The sequence below is a fragment of the Oryzias latipes genome, chromosome 4 (assembly GCF_053564925.1).
Source record: "Oryzias latipes strain Hd-rR chromosome 4, Olatipes_Hd-rR_3.1".
NCBI classification, from domain to species: domain Eukaryota; kingdom Metazoa; phylum Chordata; class Actinopteri; order Beloniformes; family Adrianichthyidae; genus Oryzias; species Oryzias latipes.
Window position 1 is genome coordinate 30,128,721 of NC_136240.1, and position 21,066 is coordinate 30,149,786.

Here is a 21,066-nt window from a genome sequence, read left to right on the forward strand (position 1 = left end):
AAAAAAAAAAAGAAAACATTACCATAATGGACAGTTTGGGGCACATGGCCAAATGCTTTCATATTCTTCTATGATTTGTTTTGAAAAAATCTACAATATTTTCAAAATGTAAAGCATTTTATCTCCTAGTGTTTAACCCTAAAAGTTAAATTTTTAATTATTTTGAAAATTCCTTTGAAAATTTTTGAGCCAAAAACAAATGCTGTTGTAGAAAAACTGTAATAGTTTCAAGAGAGCTTTTTGTGGCTCAGAATCAAAAAGAATCCATCATAAGTATTTTAATCAATAATGTGAAAGAGAAAGATGTGGAATGGGGCAGCAGAGAAGGGGGGGCTTGCATATGCGGGAATGTAATCAACCCCACTGTTAGAGTCCTGCAGGTCTGCGGCATACTGCCCCAAACTGCTGATTCAGGACACAATCCAACAAAACGGGAGAAAGAAGGGAGGGCACTATAGGTTGCAGGATGACAGAGAGGTGCAGTGAAGTGTCAGCACTTGCAGGATAACTCCAAATATCTCAAAGACCCTGATTGAAGTTGAAGAAGCTGCAGCAGCTGAAGTGCTGCACCTTATGGAGTGGGACGGGTTATCTGCAGTCACTGCTGGACTTCATCATGCGTTGAATACTTGCAGATACTTCACTAACAGCAGCAGCAGCAGAGCCTCAGAACGCATCTTTAAGAGGACAACAGTGACACCTACAGTTCAACATGGTAGTTTTTTTATGCAGAAATCCCAAACATTTAATAACTTGATACAAAAATCAAAGTTTGCATGTAAAGAGGAAGAATATGTCCTAAGACACTTGTGTGCCAGTGTCCCGGACACAAAAGGGTTAGCTCTTATCCAGTGTGTGTGCGTACGTGCGTGCAGGTGGAGGAATCCACATTTATAATGCACTGAGCAGAGCGTCAGGTTAACCTGAGACAAGAACACAACAGACAATCCTCCTGGGCTTAGGTTACAACAATGTACTATGAAAGGAAACAAAGGTGTCCACAAAGGAGTTACCAACCACTCGTTCTTAAAACAGTGCCTCTTTGCTATTAAAAATCCAACAATTGCAATAAAACTTTGAGGGGGAAAAAGATTTTACCTCTGTGTTCAGTGTCGTCCTGAAATGTCTTGATGTCAAAGTGTGAAATGTAAGATCTTTTGGACATCTTAAACCAATTGTGTTTTCAACTTCAGTGCAACTGCTATCTTTGTATAAACTGTGCTTGGCTCACCAGAGCAACCCCTGTTTAAACACATCTGCAGGAATATTTTTCTAACCCGAAAGCGACAGGCTTTTTTTAAGCATTTCAACCTGAGATATTGCGTTTCATTTGCTTTTATTGAAATAAATTAGAGCTTTTTTTAAGAAGTATTACAGACATAGTAGCCTTATATAAAAGATTTTCTGAAATTAATGAAAAATGCCTTTCATGAGAGTCTGTTTTTAAGTGCAGTTGATCAGCCTCTGTTGGCTCTGCTCAAAGAGGAGAACTCGCACATGTGCAGCTCAGCCGTGTCCGTTCGTCTGGTTCTGCGTGTCTAAGGTCTGATCAGGCCGATCTTCCTCGGTTAACAGGAAACCCCAAGTCTTTAGAAGCTTGAAGCGCTCTGCAGGCTTGGTGGAGAAGTAGTCCTTTTGTTTCTGGGAGTATGTCTGTACTGGAGGGACGATATCTCTATAGCTCCAGTCCTATAAAACAAAATATGATTAATGCCAAAAAACCATAACAGGAAATTGGAAAAAGGTTGAATCACCATCTTTAACAGAATGGAAACAAAGAATCAGATATATTTATTTGGTGGAAAAAATGACAGCGTCCCTACGACTAAACACTGATGTCTTTGAACGTATATATATATATATATATATATATATATATATATATATATATATATATATATATATATATATATATATATATATATATATATATATATATATATATATATATATATATATATATATATATATATATATATATATATATATATATATGATTTCTAATAGGATAGAAATCATGAAAAAGCTTTTACATTTATGGTAAGAAACTTTAGCCGTTTTCCTCATGTTACCTTTCCTTTCACTTCAGTTTTTGTAGCTTAATTTATTACATTTCACGTATTTTTAACCTAACCTCAAACACCAACAAACAGCTGAATGGTCAGGCTAGTAAAGGTCCATTGCCTACTCAGTTAAAAAGAAATATATCTATAGAAATAACTTACATTATCTCCATCATTTCTATTTTCGTTTCTTTTCCGATTCTGTAGGAAGTTTTAGACCTCATCAGTCTACAAGTCACTCAAGTCGTTCTTGTGGGCCTCATATCTTAAATACAACCACTACCTTCCTAAAGGGGTTTCCTCTGACCCCCAAAAGCCCAAAGCTAAAAAAGTTCAATTAAAAAAAATTACATATTTGGAAAGTTTCTTTGAAGTAAAAGGAACCATTGAGGAAACAAATAAATCTTTGACTTCATAGAACAAAATAAGCAGCTATTTACAGACAAAACCAGGAGTTTTTCCACAAAATATGGACAGTTAAGCTAAATTAAGCATTAAACCTGTCCATGGCCTAAAATAGTTTGGAGGATTTCTACTCTAAAAGAAATTAAAAAAAACATTAACTATGCTCACACATTCTCCATAAAAATAAATAAATAAAAGAAATAGTCTGTTTTAAATTTTAAAGAGTGTTTGTTTGCTGGTGTGTTGCAGCTTTCAGAGCCACGGGAATAAAAAAAGCTTTGTGGATGTACCTGCCAGCAAAAATTGAAAGCCTCCAGCAACCGGATCCTTTCCTCTCTTGACGGGACGCAGTCCTTGGGAAACTGCTGCACCATCTCAGAGCCGATCGTCAAATCTTCAAACACCAGCAGGGCTCTGATGGCAAACCATCCACCCAACCTAGGATGCACACACACTCCAAACATTTTCTGCAGGAAAACACATCGCGCAAAGGTTAGTGATAAAAGGGAAAGTCTTTTGGACGAACAAAATGAATGGGGTCACCTTGTCACCCCAGGGTTGATCTTTGACATCCGACTGTTGGTAGTAGAACGCAGCTCCAGATACATGAGCAGCGGTCTGGGCTAAGAACTTGGGCTTCCGACTGGGTAGCAGCTCATAGTCATACCTGACATCAACCCTTTGTGATGGGAAAGTCTGTGATGAGAGGAGAACAGTGCAGGGGTAGAAAAGTGTCTCACTGTTTGCACATGATGGTGTGTCTTGGAATTCGATAAACAGCCTCATCTACATAAATATCAGTGTTTTTTTTTTATTATTCACTTCACTCATACCTGGGAGATGGCACAGGTGATGTAGTGTTTGACACACTGGTCCACGGGGTCAGACAGCCTCTGGAAGAGCCTGTTCTCCAAGAAGGGCAGGAAGGCTCGTTCAAACATGTCAGGAGTGCTGAGAACTACAACAGCCAAGGTGGCGTCTGGGTAATCCAGGTGCAGGGAAGGAGGGAGCAGAGCGTTATACCAACCAACCTGTACAGAGAAACAAGAAAATATGATGGACAAGCACGTGCGTCCATAGTTTATGTTGCACTTGTAACTAATTTCAGGACTTAATCAAGGGGAATCAATCATGGTATCTGTTCTGGAGTGTTGAGCTTTTTTCAACTTCCCAACATAGCTGGAACATTTTTTTCCCCACCGACATAAAAAACCCCAGATGGATTGTTACCTTTAAAGGGTAAACTTCGAATCCTAATTTGGTCAGACAACTGTCCAGTGACCATTTAACTTTGTCCGCATTCAATGCCTCTGTCATCGCGGCGGGTCTACGTCCTTGTTTAAGTGCGCCGTTCTTCTTCTTTTCGCCCTTTGGGATTTTAGATGTCAGTGACCTGTCAGTGTTAGCGCCGCCTGCTGTTCTGGAGGACACTGCAACCAAAGGTGACAAATTCAAATCAGTTAAATTGGAATTAAATAAATAAATGTGTCATAAAGTGTCCAATTATTTAAACAATAACTTGCTTTGACTATCTGGTATTAAGGTAGATTTTAATGTATTTATTAATGTGTGAAATATATGCTTTTTTATTTTTATCCATCAATTTATTTTGCTTATCCTGAGGTCGATTTTTTAATGACCTCAACTCAATTATTTTTTTAAATTAAATGTGTCTATTAGTGGCACTGTTTAATCTGGCATAGTATACAAACATCACTATGCTTTGATATCATTCTAAGAAAAAATGTAAAAACTTCCCTTTTTGACCTTTAGTCGGTGAGATGAAGCCAGCATCCCCATGATGATTTGTTAAGAATGGTGGCCTTAACATACTTAATAGGCTTTTATTCAAAGACATTTTTTCAAACCAAAATGTGAAACCTAAATAACAGCTATATGACAGTGCCCATGTAAGAGCAGCTTACTTGAGGAATTGTTTAATTAAAGAAACCAAAACCCAAGAAAAAATGCAATTAATTAGGTTTGGTTGACAAATATGGCAACTATCTATCTATCTATCTATCTATCTATCTATCTATCTATCTATCTATCTATCTATCTATCTATCTATCTATCTATCTATCTATCTATCTATCCATCCATCCATCCATCCATCCATCCATCCATCCATCCATCCATCCATCCATCCATCCATCCATCCATCCATCCATCCATCCATCCATCCATCTATCTATCTATCTATCTATCTATCTATCTATCTATCTATCTATCTATCTATCTATCTATCTATCTATCTATCTATCTATCTATCTATCTATCTATCTATCTATGAATAAATAAAATTGCTTTCAAAAGCTATTATTAAAGACTAATACTACAATACCCAGAAGCCCTTTGTCTCTACGTGTTACGCAATCACGTAGCTTTTACGAAGCTCCAGGATTTAAAACTGGAGTCGTAACGGTTTGTGTGTAGCCTATTTAGCTAGCTATCTTCCGTACTTACGGCTGATCTGGGTGTGTAAATAACATTTTTCTCGTTCGGAATAGAAATTGTCTAGAAACCCAATGTTTTAACCACATTAAGGTAATGTATGTCTTTAATTAGTTACTTTGTGCATAATCATAATAACGAATTGGTGAAATATAAGATGTTTTAAATCCTCCTAAAGCACTGTTTATTATACTGTTGTTTGTTTTTTTCGTGTACGCAAGAATCGGTAGAAGTCTAGCGCCGGTTCAAAGGGGGAAAAAAAGCGAACTTGAAAAAAGAAAGGTGTCTGTATTTGACTGTTTAAAAAAAATCGACAGAACTGAATGATATACGGTCAGACTTGTTTGTTTAGCGATCCATCTTTTGTCCCGATGCGCTAAAACGCCCATATACCTATTTAGGTCTAATCCTCATTTAGTGACCCAACCACAAAAACACCGAGGTGACTGTGGGAGCCTTACCCATCTGTCTGAAATCACTTGTCTTGTTAGAGTTGGACACCCCGGATGACTTCTGCAGACCCTTCTGCAGCTGTGCCATGAACTGGGACCATCAGCTGAGCGCCATCCTGTCCGCGGCAGATGGCAGCGTTGCAAAGATGAGAGTTGAGTACCAGAGTCTGATGATCCAAAAAAGCATTCACAGAGAAAAGCAGAGCAGCGTTTGCTTCAGCTGCAACCATAGATGGAACATCTGCAGACTGTATTTATCACAATGGCCTATAGATGGCAGTAATGAGCTATTAAGTTTTACTTGTTTTTATTTTATTTGACCTAATATGTCTTGATTATACTTTTTTTTTAAATAAATGATACAAATGTGTGTCTGCAGGAGAGACTGACCTCCCCTGGGAAATTTTCTAAGGCTGCAGAAGGTGAGTAAACTCGTTTTTCTTTTTCTGAATGTGACTCAAAGGGGAAATTACTCCCAACTGAATTTACCCGTTGTTTTCCAATGTCATGCTATAGTCAAATAGTTTTTTTTTCTTCTTTTAATTTCATACAGCATTTGCTCTATTTCATCGCCAGACTTGTTTCCTGTGAAGGACTGTGCTCCTAACATTCCAGCCATCGCCGCTGTGTCTCAACATCAGCCCTCTCCAGCCCTCAGTCTCAGTGTAGAGTGGGCAGACTTGGCTTTTATCAAGTCACAATTCCAGATGCAAAGCCAAGTGTGTTCCCTTCTCAAACAGTTTTAAATTATGAGTGACGAGCATTTAAAAAAAAGTATTTTCCCGCTTTCTCCTTTAAGGAAATTGAATCGCTAACCCAGAAACTCCACCGCTTAGAAATGGAGAAGCAGTGTCAGCAGCATCACATTCAGGCTCTCCAAGGTCTGGTATAACTGAATCTGAACACTTTCTTTAGTTTATATTGAGTCTCTGATTTTATTTTTAGCCATTTTCACCAAAATTAAGAAGTTTATGTAGGTATTTGAATACAAGTATAACTAAAAAATAATGACAACACTTTGCCAGACATCTGAAAGTGTGACATTTGATCTGAACTACATTGCCACTCTATTTTTGATACATAGTAACCTGCTTTTGCTTAAGGTTTTATTACCATGTCCCAAAAGTATGGGCCTCTTATTTATAAAGAATCATATACCGTAATTAACTGAGGACTTGTATTTATGGGAAAGCTTTAGAATTTTATTTAAATAATGAGGGAAGACTCCTACTTTCTTTGTAGAGGAAGTCTGCTGCCTGCGTGAAAAGTTGAAAAACAGGGACCTCCTGAGAACAGAAGAAGGGCCAGCACTTGAGCGAAGGATGGAGCAGTGGAGGAGAGAGGTTGGCGGTGAGCTGGGTCGTCTGCGGGAACGGGTCGCTAGAGCTGCATCTCTAGGCACCCTGGAGGAAAAGTGTGTTTACCTCTGGGCCTGCAGACTAAACTGGTTGAAATATGACTCGGACAGATCATAGAAATTGAGCTGTTCTCCACTTTTTGTTTTGGTCTCCCAGTCTCGGTGCAAAGCTTCGTCAGGAGGACCTGGAACACGTGCGCAGAGAGGTGGACCAGCTGAAAGCGAGGCTAAGTGAGTCATAGAAACTCTCATCCTGTTCATTGACTGGGCGAGACGGGACATGTTGGGGCTCCACAACTTTCATCTGTCTTTTCCTCTTGGAAGGGAGGCAGGAGGACGGCGCGCTCCTGCAAAAATCAGAAGCCAGGGAGACCAGGAGGCAATATGACAGCAGCTGCAAGGTACATGAATGTCGCTCCATTCACTTTTAATTTACGTTTTAGACTGTTTCTGTCATTTATTTTCACTCTTTCTGTTTTGGCTTTTAACAGCTGCTGGAGGAGCTGACAGACTCTTACAGAACTCGTAGCGCTGATTTGATGAGGACCGTTTCTCAGTATTCTCACATTCAGCGAGACATCGATCAGATAAGGTCTGCATTTAAAAATCCTCGTTTTTGTATTTAGGTGGGTTAACTTATACTTCTTGCTTTGAAACAGAGAAGCTGTGTCGGAACTGAAAGATGAGGTTAGAACTCTGAAACTCGGAGTTCACAAGCCGACCCCTTTGCTGTCGGGACACGGATCAAGTAAGCTCTTTTTCTCGTCTGACTCTTCATCCACACCATATCTGTTACCATAGTTTCTGCTCCAATGTAGTTTTACCGCCGCCAGTCCCTCACAGCCAGAGCCGAGTTGTCAGGACCGACGCTCCGGAGTCCGACTCAGAAGAATTCAGTCCAACACCGAGCCTCGCTGAGATCAGCTCAGATGATCTATCATGGCTCGATGACAAAATCCCTGGTAGGAACGTGTTTCTTCATTAGAATAGCCTTTTCTTCAATATTAAAACCTTTATTTATACTTGCACACCACCATTTGGGGAATGAGACTTTGGTCTTTTGAACGCAGTTAAAGGACAAAACATCTGTTTTGGAGACTTGACGGGTTGCTGAGCAACCAGCTGAAGTTACTGCATCTGTTCAAGAACTGGATCCAAATAACTGCTCCCTCTGAAACCACAGCGGGGTTTTTTTCTTTCTTTTTAGTGAGAAGATGCAGACTAGTCCCCCCCCCCAAAGTTCCAAATTAAGCCATCAGTTTCCTGGTTGTAAGATTTATTCCTGATCCGATACATGTTTGATAGTGGTCTGAAAAAAACGATATGATTAACGTAAAAAATCACAAACGGCAAAGCATCCCAGGAGCAGGTGACCCTCCTCTCGCCTTGTTTCCATCTGTAAAAAAATAGCTGTTATTTCATCTTAACTGTCTCGCTGGTCTACAAATGTTTAAGAGTAAGCGGCTCATTCATAAGATTAGCAGGAACAGAAGGTTCCCGGCAAAGATCAAATCTCTTCTAAGTGTTTCCAGGCCCATGAAGCCTGAATCATTAAATACTGCATTCACACACACACACTTACACGGTCACTTGGATAATAGCATGCAGTCGTTATGGGAAAACCTTTGAATTTCCTACACTGTATCCCACAAGACAGCACAACCAACTGCTTCCCTTCATGTTTGCCAGAGACCACAGACCAAGAGTCCAGACCACCTGACATTGTTGGTCCAGGGTCAGATCTGGAAAGCTCCGACGGTGGCGATGATCTTCAAGATGACAGCGTTGACCTGGATTTAGGATCTGACCTTGGTCTCAATGACCTCTGACCCCAGAGTGCAGTTAACTCTATAAACAGATTTGTTTTTGCTAAATGAGCACCTGACATATCAGGGGACTTTTAAAGTTATTTTTTTGTTTTATGGGCAGCTTGATGTGGAACTCTAGAGATAAGGTAGGAAAATCAAACAACCATGGTGCCAAGGTTGAGTGGTCGACCTTTGATTGGAATAACACAGGTTTGATTCCCGCCTTGCCCGCCCATGTGTCGATGTCCTTGGGCAAACACACTGCTCCCGGTGGTTATGGGTTGGTGCCAATGTTTGGCAGTGGAGCCGCCATAAGTGTGTGAATGTGTAAATGGGATTGTGACTGTAACGCAGTCACAATTTTTTTTTTCTCCCTTCTCGTCCTGTTATGAAGCAGTTTTGCTGATACACGGTCTCTTCTGATTGGTTAACTTCTCAGGAACTAACATGCTGTTTGGTTTACTGTACAGAGGCGTGACCTGCCAACAGTCAGAGCACAGAAACGCTACTTAGTGCAGGTGAGATTTGTTAAACATACAGGATAAACTTCAGACATGCAGGTCACTTTAGGTCAAATCCTTCCCTTTTTCACTGTCCTTAGAAAGAAAAGTTACTCATAGGTTATGGGAAGCAGTCGACTTAGCTTATAGAGTACAGTATATATGGTTTTTTGTAACAAAGAAAACTAAAACTGGTACCACCTGATTAGTTTTGAGTTTCCAAAGATTTATACAAGTTAGATCAGTTGGTTAGTTAGACAAGAAGTTATATACTTCTTTTTTTTTTATACATTTTTTTTCTTTTTTTAAATCAAAGAAAGCAATATCGTTTTTGATTATCTTTTTAAATGATGTTCCGCAGACTCTTAAACTTTAGCGCAGCAAACTGAAGAGCTTTGGAAAGTTCTTCATCAGAACTAGTCTGTCACTTGTTTTAGGATTTGGCTCTTGCTAATAACTAAATTCCAGGTTGCTGTTCTTTAAATTGTAGATTTCATTACCACAGCTCCTGCTATAATGTAACATGCTAGTAAAGGTAATAAATTGGTTCTTAGATTTCCAGAGAGAAGCACTGTAATAGAAAACCCAAAATGTTTGGTCACTAGAAACATGAGGTTTAAGGCTGATAAGTTATGATTATAGACTTCTGTAATGTGGTTTAAAAAAAAAGTGCTGGACCTTTCCTGGAACAGCAGGAAAAGTCATCAAAATGACAGGCCAACTCTTGGAAAGCAAAATAAAGAAAAAGATTCTTTTATTTCACTTATTCTCAAGAGTCTTTGTCATTTTTTTTAGATGATGAAATATCCGGATCTAAAATGTTTAAATGTTTAAGCTTTACAGGTCAGCAGATCCCAGCTGGCAACAGTCCAAAAAAGAGACCCCCTCGCTTGTGTTTGGGTGAAAGCATGTCTTCCTGTAATGCAGGAAGAATCTATCGATGGACGATGTTCAGCTTCTGGCAGAACATGGTAATCTGTTGTTGAAAGCCCCTCCCATCATCAAGGTCATGTAGGACCAGGCTGGGGCCAATTCAGGGATAACTGGTTCACATTAGTCTCCCAACAGTCTTTATCCTAAACCTTTGAAAGAAGCAGTTTATTTATTAAGCAAGAGTTTCTGAAAATGACAGAAAACGGTAAATTATTAATTAGTAATGCAAAAATCTCAATAGTTTCAGTTTATTTGCTTTTGTTGGATATGTCCTTAGAGCTGAAAAACAGGAAATAGGAAAGTTGGACTAATATATTTAATATGGTCAAACATTTGCTCATAAATCCGATGTCTTTGTTCGCTATGTTACATCTGTTTAATACTGTGGATGGATTTATTCTCAGAATCTGTACATGTTTGTTTTTTTTGTCTTCATTAATAAAGCCAATTTAATAAATAAATAAAAAAGGTTTCCATCTTGTTTTACTACGCTATAACTGAGCTGTAATGAGCTCCAAAGTCATGTACATCAGAGCTCCAAAGCAGTAAGAAAAGACATGGTGTGCAATGGTTTTTAAAATCAGTTTAATGAAAAGCCAACAGCAGTCCATATTTCACATAAAAGGAAACTCATTGCATTCACTTACAGGATTTTAAAAAGCAGGACATTTTATTTTGAACAGCCATCAGTTTAAATTCCGGGTTGCACACACAACATGCGGACTGTAAAGCTGCAGCTGCTCTTTCCTACTCTTTTTTATTTTTTATTTTTTTACTTACGCACTTCCACAGTAGGGGGGAACGGGTGATCCACTCCTAAAATGAGCATGTGTGGTGAAGAGTTTAGACTTGCTTTTCATGGCGCATTCATCAGTCGTATTTACAGTGCGTAGGACGATGCAAATGTTTCAGCTGTCTGTGAAGGAGTGAACATGATCAAGGTTTCAAAACGAACCACTGCGCCTTTTGAGTCTGTTTAAATGGCGTTGACATTACCTTCACAATAGCGGGGTAATGGTAAAAATTAGTTTATCTGGCACATAAAAGCAGAATTCAGAAATTGGGGTAACATGATTTGAAGGTACTTTCACCTGCAATAAAATCTAAAGGGAGTTTTAGAATAAAAACATGAAATTCAGATCTAAAATTAGCAGAACTTAAAGAAAAGAAACATTCAAAGAACACAGCAAACATCTCCAGAATCTCTTACATCCTCAAACAATCCCATGGTAAATCTATTCTCAAAAAAATTCTGCACAAAAAGAATTTACACTTGTTTCTTCCTTACTCCTGATAAGTAAAGTGCAACTTTTGAAAAACTATGAACTTATTTTTTTTTTTTTTTTTTTAAATAATCTCGTCACTTTTTTTCTTCTGATTGGTGGGGGCGGACATCTATGCCGGCAGGTGGGAATCTGTCAGGGCAGGCCCAGTCTCTGTCTTTTTCCTTTGATACACCAGATGGTATTGTGTCCTTATTTAGATGTCAAATCCACAGAACTCTACCACCAATTGTGCACATACACACATGCAATACCCAAAAAAAAAGGCTTTTTCAAAGGGGATCCGTTATTTTTGGGAGTCCATTGACTGTGTCCCCTTCCCACTGTTTATGTCAATAATCAGAGTAGCAGGGATCCGGCCACGTGCTTCCATCTTTTCCTCTGCTTATTGCAGAGAAGTAGAAGAGTCCAGGTCCTGCAGTAACAGTGACTTGATTCTGGATCCATGAGGGGACATCTGGCTGCCCATCCGTCTGAAGAGCCTCTATCAATAGCTGTACATGGAAAGGGGGGTGTCTTCCATCATGTCATCCTGTTGGACAAATGAAAATACACAATTTTATATATATATTTATACATACCAATCCACCTTCAATATCTAAAATCTTTTGTTTAGAAAATGTTGCTGCACATCCACACTAATCTTCTCATTAAACATTAGAACATGAAAATCTTGTTTTTCCTGGTTGTAACATGAGACTCCGAGGAGGGATTAAATAAAATATGCGCCCCCTCCCTTCCAGTGTTTGCAAGAAAATATACAAGACTTAGACCAGACAGTTAACCTTTTTCAGCATTTTCTACATTTCTGTGCCACTGCAAGAAAAATGTGATGACAGGAAACAGGAATGATCTTTTATTTAAAATATAATTTATAGTTGTAAAGCACCAATGTACTGACTTGTATGTATAGTAAAACAGAGTTAGGTAATCTGTTTTATTAATATTATCTGGGATTTCATGCCTGACACTTCCAGGTTGCAGCAGTGTTTGAAGCAGTGGTCTCTGGGGCGTGTGGCAATGCTCACCATGGGTAAGTCCTGCAGCCTGCGAAACTCTGGCCGGCTGTCTCTTCGCCGCAGTTTGAAGAAGAGAAGCAATGTGATGATGACAGCTGTGAGGATGAAGGCTGACACCAGGCCGGCCAGGAGGGGGTCCAACGTGGGAGTTTTGTTGGTCGTCACTGCTGGAACAAAACACAGGAGTCCCATCAGCAGCTCCTCATCAGTGCTGCCTTGAGCGTACAAGCTGGCAAAGTCTTGAGTGTTGTGGTTATTTTTTCATGTCCACATGAAACACCTGAGGTTTCTGTGCAGAAATGTCATTCAAGGGGAAACTATATTTCCCAGCTAAATTAAACAGCGTGGATGTCTAGAACAGCATGTTTCAGCTTTCTCCAGGTGCTCTGTGTTGTCTCAACTTGTTGCAGTGTCTCTCTCTTTGTTTCAAAGCAGTTTTCTCGATTGCAGATGTCGCTATGGAGAACTGTTCAGTAAACTAGGCCACTTGTGTATCCTCTGATAGAAAATGCCATTAACTGCAGGACTGTGAATGTCCTCTGAGTCACTAATACAATCTCAGCAAGAGTTTCCTGCATTAATGGAGGCGGATTGACTAGTTTTTCTTTCTCATTCATTGTCAGCCAGAACTTGCAGGATGAACAAATTGTTTATGGGGACGTGTAAGTACAGAACATCTGAAATCCTGTGGAACAACAGGACCCTCAATACAAGAGTCTCATGACTGCCTGTGTCTTTTTCTCAAACAAACCCATGACTGTGAAGTGCTTGGCAGTGACAGTCCTTTTGCAGATGCAACTGGGTTAGTGTGTTTTCTGTGTGTCCGAAGGGGGGGGGGGGACAAAAACTGGCTCGTGATGGAAAACAATAAACAGCATGGCCTTTGTTGTTCAGTCCGCTCAAATGTTTCTCTGTTCATGTCCAGACAGTGAGAGGTCCAGATAAAAAAACATAAACCAGCACAGAAGTTCATTTCACTTACTGTCTCCGCCCATGTTGAGCTGGGCTGGTCTCCCTGTGTGGGCTTTGGTCTGGGTGAAGGTGTCACTTTGAGCAGTGGGCTTCAGCTGCGCCTCGCTGGAGGCCTCAGCGTGCCTGCTGGATGGCGGAGTCGCTGACAGAGGGGAACCGGATGGCTCATGAGGAGAGCCAGAGCTCGTTAATGAAACCTTAAGCTCAGCCGTTGTTGGCGTTGAAGCTGTGTCCGTCTGAGTGGGTGGCTTTGATGTTGCCACCAGGACATGATCCAAAGCTGCAGGATGGCTTGAAGTGTTGCCGTCATTTGTTGGGAGCGTGGCGTTCACGGTGGCATGGGTAGCTGTGTGTGTGACTCCTGTATTTGGCGAAGGGGGGGCGTGAGAGCTGGGGGAGAGGCTCTCAGAAGGAACACCTGGAGGATGCAATGGCGTCTGGATTGTGGATCTTTCATTTCTGTCTGGAACATCTTTAGTTTCAACATCTGGGACTGCAGAAAGGGAAAATGAAAAAGACGAAGTGACAGTCAATCAAACATCTGAGCTTGAAGTGTTATAAGATCAACTCACACATCACATTCAGAGACATGGAAAGTTGGTTTTCCAGAGTCTGAACAATAATATAAAAAATTTGGCACATTTACGTAAATAAAGAGTACTTTGGTAATGTTTGACATTTGAAAGTGTGTCGGCACTTTCACTTAGTTATCTAATGCAAAGAAACAGGTATGGGAGTCAGGAATAAACTGTAACCAATGTCTGAACAGTAAAAAGGCTGTCTGATGAGAACTTGTGCTCTATTTTCAGAAGCTAAACTATATAAATGTTCCCCAGTTGGTAATTTGACCACATTTCAGTTTCCCCTCACAGGAAGTCACAACATTTAAAGTGAAAGATGCAAAAATCCCTGAAAGACAGATATGAGCACACATCCGTGCCTGACAAACTTTTGCCTGAACCTCCTTAACTCCAGCTCTTGTTTGACAAGCTTTTTTTTTTTATTTCATAGTCACAGGGCTCCAGGGAATCAGAATTAACTACAGTGACAAGAAACCCCACAAAGTGATGTCCTTGCATGTGGACACCAGAGGATAACTTAGTGACTTTGAATGAGTCTATAGCTAATTTGACTTAATATTGCTGTTTTCAAAAGTGGATTTAGGTTAAGCCTGAGAAAATGTAATTTTGTTTATACATTCAATGCATTTACAGTAAAAAAAATTAAAATGTATTAACTTTTTAATAGTTTTGCTGTTTTTTTTAAATCAATAATCTGGTTATTATTTTAAAAATGGCATCCATATTTATTGTAAGTTGCTCATTGATATTTTCTGCTAACTATTGTACCTGAATATACAATAATGTTCAGAATTTCCTTTCTTGTCGTTGTACGCACAACAAAACTATGATGCTTCCAAGGTGTTTAAAAGATTACATAAAAGTCAGGATTGAAAATAAAATAAAAATTTAAATGTAAAATATTAAATGTAAACAATTTTAATTATGTAATCCGAAATATATAGAACAGTTTTCTATGAGTACCAAAAAAGAGATGGAGGAAACTTTCAGTGTTTTAATGAAATCAACTATTACTTCCTTTTGCAAGTAGAATTAAACTGCCTCTTCACCCAAAAAGCTCAAACTGTAAAGACACACTCCAATAATGATTTGGTAAGTGGTAAATGGCGTATACTTATATAGCGCTTTTCTACCTTCTTCGAAGCGCTTATAATGCGATTACAATCAGTAGCAGACTGGAAAATGCCCGTTAAAAAGTGCGACATAGATGTTCCAATTGGCTGGCCACAAGCTCCCTGATCCACTCTATTCTGATGCATCCACTTGTAGACAAATAGATCCATGTACGTCTTCGTTTTCCTCGCCTGAGCTGGTATCTTGATCAAAACTGTACTGCTGGATGGATCTGATATTGCTATTTTTATTGCACTAATAATGTCAGCTTGGGGGTGTGATGGACTGTAAGCTAGTAGGAGAGAGAGTAAACAAGTGGATGATGGGAAGGGTAGTGGATTTACTCCATGTCAAAGTTCCTCCCTGTAACTCAGAGGCGAATTCCTAATGAACTACTACCGTTTTGCAGAATGTCCCAAAAAAACGACAAGGTTGTTTTGGGGGTTAAAACGGTATAATCATAATCAAAGTTAAAATTAAAATACCACTGGAAACGCTTTTACAATTAAATCAAAAGATAATCAGAGTGGGCCTTTGAAATGCTTCGCTTTTAGATTGAAGAATTAAACACTTGCAGTGACACTGCTGTGTGCAAACGTGTATTTTGTGAGGGGATATCTCACTTCTACTTTCTCATCTTCATGTGAAAAGTCTTGCAGAATTTAAATAACTTCTCTCCTTGGCACTTTATCAATCCCTTCTTCACCAACACTCCTCCAGGTACACTTTGCCACTGTGCCTTATTTAATTAGGAGAATCACAGTTTCTTCTGTTGTCTTCTTTTGGCTCTCATCATTCCCACTGTGCATTGCTGTTCTGCAGACTCCCAATGCCTATTATAATAGTCAAACTGTGTGCTGCTGCCTGTGTTGTGTTTGTGCCGCCACTGTCACCACGTTAACCCTGTCACAAGCTCTGTGGCCCACTTCTGAATCTGGAAAACTGTGATAAGGGCTTAAATATAGCACCCTAACTCAAAGCCAGCTGCTGTTCAACTTCCTACTCCTCTTAAGCAGGATATAACCTCCTCACTGGCAAACATTAAACGGACAAAGACAATAACCCTTAACTTCCTTTCCACTCTCAGAACATCATAAGATGGCAAGTACCTAAACAAACAGTCTTCTGTCCTGTTTTCTCACTAAACACAAGAATGTAAGCGGGAAGAGTTACCGTTATAATCTGCTGGTTGGAGTAGCCCAGAACTGTTTGTCGTTTCCACAGTTGCATTGTTGCTCAAAGAGCTGCTGGCACTGGATTTGGAGTGTGTGTCAGACCTTATCCAGGCCTGGATGCTGTGGTTCTGGTTCGAGCTCAGCACATCAGCTCCGACTGGACCCACGGGAACTTCTCCTGCTGATACAGGAGAGGCTGTGTGGAGGTTTTCGTCTGCGGATGGAGAAACGCAGCCAAGTGTGGGTTATTTTGAGAATGTTTAGTCATTGTTAATGTGTTTCCTCATGGTTCCCCACAAACATGTGCAACAGGCAGTGAAGAGAGTTCAGAAACATTTAAGAGAACATTTAACGCTGTCATGATTTATGAAACTTCTTTATTAAAAAATTCATGTTTTAGGCAGACTCAGCCGATCTGGATTGATCTACAATGCAGACTTTAACCCTTGTGCTATCCTAGGCACTTTAACATTGGGAGTTGGGTCATCTAGACCCACTAGACAGTGCTCTGAACCTTTTTTCTTCAATGATTTGTGATCTTCACTGGTGTCCATGGATTACATGAAATCCTCTCCACCTCTATCCACCTTTGTCATGGTAGGAATAACACACCAATGTAAGGGTGGGGTCATAGGATAGCACAAGGGTTAAACAGACCTGACTGTCATTCATCAATCAGTGATTATTCTAATGGGTTGAAAAGGGTTTAAGTTTAAGTTAACTTAACTCCTTGTAGAGTTTCATCCCAAATATTTAACACTGAAGAGTTGAGATGAAAAAGAGTGTCAAATCAAAGTGTTTCCAAAATAAATTTGTCAGTGTCATTATGTGAATTTTAACACTGAACCTACTAATCTAAACCCTCAGATTTGACATAACACCTGAAGTGTACATCTTACTCCTTTCTATATTTAGTATAAAAAATTAAGCTTTCAACCCAGCAACAATCCCAGCCTCTATGTGTTTTTAAAGCCATCTAAAGTACACGTGGGTGATCCTCATGAGCTGGACAAGACTCACACTTTATTTTACAACATCCTCGGATTAAAATAATCTGACCGACCCCCAAAACAGGATACCAGTAAACAAATCTAGAATCTTAAAACAAGAGAGAGAAAAAATCCAAACCAGTTGTCCATCTGACAATTCAAAAGGTAACAAACTCAAAAAAACACAACAACTTCTGAACCAAGTAGGTATATTTCAATTTGACCAGATTATTCTGGCTTCAGAAGAAAGCATGGGTCAGCTCGAAACTCCCTCGGACGTTTTTATCCTGATACAGAAAGCAACAGCAAATCAATACACTTTATCTTGTGTCTATAGACCTTTCTTTAATGTGTAGGTGGGGGGGGGGTAAAAAAGTGAGCACAAGACTCTTACGCTGTACTTTTTTTGAATAGAGTGAGCATCTTCAGTTTTTCATGTGTTGTACAGGTTTGATGAGGATCTGGCGGACTTTCCCTCGTCTTTTTAACTTTTGTGCGAGTCTCTGTTCTTCCCTGCTGCTCTTTGACGAAAAGCAGAACACTAATGTAATGCAAAGTCATTACCGTTTGCTAATACACTCCCTGATGCCTTTCATTACTCCGCTAATCACTCACCCAGCGCATCAGCACTAACTCACTGAGAGGGAGGCAAAAAGAGGCGCACACACACCAACACACATACACACACATAGATCTGCTGGAACTGAGACCCAAAAACAGACCAGTAGGTGCTTTACCGCATAAAGCTGGCCTTGTTCCTTTTCTTTAGCTATATTAGGTTGGTCAGGTCAAAAGCTGTCTGTTTTTGAACATATGTGTGTGTGAGTGTGTGCTGAATGTGTGAATAAATGGAGTCAGTGTTTGCTCCTCTGTGTAGATATTACATGGCCGTGTGCGATCTGTCAGGCCGTGAAGGCACACATTTGAACTCTGACAGAGCAGGAGCAGCCGATCAGCTTTCGTTTGGTCACCTGCCTCAGTGTTTAGCTCATTTCAGTCAGTTGGAAGATTGTTTATCCGCTTCAGTAAAGCATTATTTTTACATGATATGCAGAACTGTACCACACGACTGGCAGACAGGGATGCGGGTTCCCCTTTTGGAGAAGGGGGACTGGAGGTTGCATTCCAAGTGCCGGGGGAATCACACTCCTCTGCCTCCCTGGGAAAGTCTATGCCAGGGTACTGGAGAGGGTAGTCTATCCAATAGTCAAGCCTCCGATCCAGGAACAACAGTGGGCTTTCTGTACTGGACTTGGAACAGTGGACCAGCTTTTTAGGGGGCTTGAGGGTCCATGGAAGTTCGCTCATCCAAGAGCTTGGTTTACATGGCCGACTGTACGTCAGAGCTGTTCCCGGTGCATGTTGGACAACGGCAGGGCTGCACTTTATCACCGGTTCTGTTCATAGTTTTTATGGACAGAATTTCTTGGTGCAGCCAGGGGCCGGAGGGGGTCTGATTTGGGGACTGCAGGATTTCCTCTCTGCTCTTTGCAGATGATGTTGTCCTGTTAAGATCACCAAGCCAGGACCTCCAGCGTGCATTGGGGTGATTTGCGGCCAAGTGTGAAACGGCTGAGAAAAGGGTCAGCACCCCTAAATCTGAGGCAATGGTTCTTGACCGGAGAAAGGTAGTTTGCCATCTCTCGATGGGTGGAGTGCTCCTGCCCCAGGTGGAGGAGTTTAAATATTTTGGGGTCTTGTTCGCGAGTGAGGAAAGACTGGAGTATGAGATTGATAGGCGGATCGGAGCAGCGTCCGTAGTTATGCGCTTGCTGTACCGGTCCATTGTGGTGAAGAGAGAGCTGAGCCAGAAAGCCCAGTTTACAGATCAGTCTTCGTTCCAATTTTCACCTATGGTCATGAGCTCTGGATCCTGACCGAAAGAACGAGAATGCAAACGGCTGAAATGAGTTTCCTCCGTAAGGTGGCTGGGCGCTCCCTTAGAAATAGGGTGAGAAGCTCAGTCACCTACGGAGAGCTTGGAGTAGAACCGCTTCTCCTCCACACACATCGAAAGGAGCCAGTTGAGGTGGCTCAGGAATCTAGTCCAGATGCCTCCATGGAGAGGTGGAAAAAAACAGAGCTCTTTTCTTATATTAATGTTAGAGTTTTTCTTTGTCCGACACACCTGAATCAGCTGTGCAGAAACCTGAGCCAAGTGAGTCAGCAAAGGTGAAAAGTAAAACATGCAGGGTATGAGTTTTTGACAACCAAAATATTTTGATATTGACTAATTTGTCAGTGTTGCATCAATTTCACAACAAGTGATCTCTTTTGAATGCACTCTGTATCCCTGTATCTATCAACACTGGACGCTGTGACAAAACACAGTTTAAAAGTTGAGCTCTGTGAATGTTTCTGTGAGCAAAATTTAGTCAGAAATTATTATTTTTTGCGTGTGAACTATGTCCATTCAGTTTCATTAGAAAAATTCCACCGTTTTTATAAAAAAAGAAGAAAAAAAACATTTGTAAAGAGAAATGATTAATCATAGATATACATACTTAACTTTTTGCTAAAGAATATCACTAATTTTGATTATTTAACCATTTATTCTTGCGGACATCTTTTTTTCTTTCCTTTTGACCTCAGTAACAGTTACCTTCCTGTAGAAAAAGCCATTTAGCTTAAATGCAGTATGATAATAGAGGACTGTTCTATTTAATCAGAGAATCCATTTATAAGATTGTAGCAACAGTCAATATTTTCTAATTCATTTTCAGACATTTAGTGTTCCATCGGTAAAGGTGTCTGTTCAGTTGGAGCTCAGCAGAATTGTCATTCTCCTTTCATTTCTGAGGTGCTGATGAAGACCAAAATAGAAGATGGGAAGAGGAAGGAGTGAGTAGAGAGGTGTGAAAGAGGGGTAAAGTGAGCCTCTGAAAGAGAATAAGGTGTGTCATTGAAGAGAAACCAGGAAGAGAATACAACCGAAGGGAGGAAGGAAGTTGTGGCAAAGACAAAAAACAAATGGACAAAAAGCCAAGAAACACAAGAAACTATTATAAGACAGGAAGAACTCAGCAGAGGTCTGGTGAAGTTTCCCTGGAAGGCACCACCTGTGTCCAGATATGGTAAAGTTTGCTGTAACAATCTGTTTGTTTCTTTGTTGGGTTTTATACCTAAGCGTGAGGGTTTTGCTGTTGCAAACAAGAAAAATGCTCTCCAAAAGTGGAAAAAGAGGACTCTTGATATATACAATTACCTACCGTGATCTGCATATCCCAACTTAATGATCAGAAGTGAAAGAAGAGGCACCAGGACTGTGGGCTCCATGACTGCTGTCATCAGGAAAGTAATAAAAACCCTTTTAAATCCTCCACTCTTTGATTCTCGCTCCTCGCAGCACCACAGCAAACTTAGAAAAATCTGTGAGCGCACAAAGGCTCCACCAATATCTGCATGGCTTAGGGCACTGAGGGAGGAGGGAGTCTGCTCCCCCCACCTCCTTCTATCTCTCTGTCTCCCTTTCTCAACTGCCACGTGTTTGCAGTTCAAAATAGTCAGTGTGCCTGACTCTGCGCCGTGACGCCATCTGACTCAGTCCGACCCACGTAACACAAACTCTGTACTTTGAAACTTTGAAAGAGCATAAATTACTACAGTTTTCATTTCCCAAAAACAAAAACGAATTTGTCTCCTTAACCTCGTGTCATCAAGCAACACAGAAGCCTAGAACAAACATTCAGCCCTTATTTGGATGTGGTGAAGGAGGATGTGAAGGGGTTGTTGTGAATGAGGAGGATGCAGAGGACAGCATGAGATGGAGGCAGATGATTCACTCCAAAAGGTAGCATCCAAGAAAAATAATAAAGAAATAGAATCAGTCCGCATAATTTTAACTGTTTTTCTATGTATGACAACAATTCTTTGAAAAACCAAAGAGTAATCTACTGAATTGACAAATGGCACAAAAATGTGACGTTAGATAACTTCCTCTTTTTTGGGCATCCATGTTGAAA

General features: G+C 40.3%; 4 protein-coding genes across 6 annotated transcripts in view; 2 read left to right on the forward strand and 2 right to left on the reverse strand.

Annotated features, from left to right (window-relative positions):
* Nucleotides 1–1,319: 1,319 nt before the first annotated feature.
* Nucleotides 1,320–5,523, reverse strand: mmachc (metabolism of cobalamin associated C). The gene is made up of 6 exons (XM_004068182.4): nucleotides 5,384–5,523; nucleotides 3,699–3,898; nucleotides 3,302–3,499; nucleotides 3,012–3,164; nucleotides 2,759–2,935; nucleotides 1,320–1,689 (listed from the first exon to the last, which is right to left on the reverse strand). Exons 1-6 carry the CDS (start codon nucleotides 5,460–5,462, stop codon nucleotides 1,507–1,509), a joined length of 990 nt encoding a protein of 329 aa, XP_004068230.2. The 5' UTR covers nucleotides 5,463–5,523; the 3' UTR covers nucleotides 1,320–1,506.
* On the forward strand, nucleotides 4,990–10,440 carry LOC101155342 (uncharacterized). 2 transcript variants are annotated; one of them, XM_078946266.1, is made up of 13 exons: nucleotides 4,990–5,015; nucleotides 5,414–5,526; nucleotides 5,754–5,796; nucleotides 5,951–6,093; nucleotides 6,174–6,255; nucleotides 6,617–6,788; nucleotides 6,889–6,962; nucleotides 7,056–7,132; nucleotides 7,223–7,323; nucleotides 7,391–7,479; nucleotides 7,550–7,693; nucleotides 9,010–9,057; nucleotides 9,875–10,440. In XM_078946266.1, exons 2-12 carry the CDS (start codon nucleotides 5,461–5,463, stop codon nucleotides 9,015–9,017), a joined length of 999 nt encoding a protein of 332 aa, XP_078802392.1. In that variant the 5' UTR covers nucleotides 4,990–5,015; nucleotides 5,414–5,460; the 3' UTR covers nucleotides 9,018–9,057; nucleotides 9,875–10,440. The 2 variants fall into 2 exon arrangements, with proteins under 2 accessions (XP_078802392.1, XP_004068229.1); XM_004068181.5 differs by having other exon boundaries at nucleotides 8,421–10,440.
* A 100-nt stretch (nucleotides 10,441–10,540) lies between these two features.
* On the reverse strand, nucleotides 10,541–20,585 carry LOC101160475 (uncharacterized). Of its 2 annotated transcripts, none has more exons than XM_011474363.4 (5): nucleotides 20,314–20,585; nucleotides 16,114–16,329; nucleotides 13,257–13,739; nucleotides 12,284–12,438; nucleotides 10,541–11,787 (listed from the first exon to the last, which is right to left on the reverse strand). In XM_011474363.4, exons 1-5 carry the CDS (start codon nucleotides 20,390–20,392, stop codon nucleotides 11,743–11,745), a joined length of 978 nt encoding a protein of 325 aa, XP_011472665.2. In that variant the 5' UTR covers nucleotides 20,393–20,585; the 3' UTR covers nucleotides 10,541–11,742. The 2 variants fall into 2 exon arrangements, with proteins under 2 accessions (XP_011472665.2, XP_004068326.2); XM_004068278.5 differs by having other exon boundaries at nucleotides 12,284–12,441; nucleotides 20,314–20,576.
* The window catches only part of ipo13b (importin 13b), a 38,779-nt gene continuing 37,759 nt past the window's right edge, over nucleotides 20,047–21,066 (forward strand). The window contains exon 1 of the mRNA XM_004068183.5: nucleotides 20,047–20,178. The gene's annotated coding sequence lies outside the window, so the exon portion shown is untranslated. The remainder of the gene's footprint in view (nucleotides 20,179–21,066) is intronic.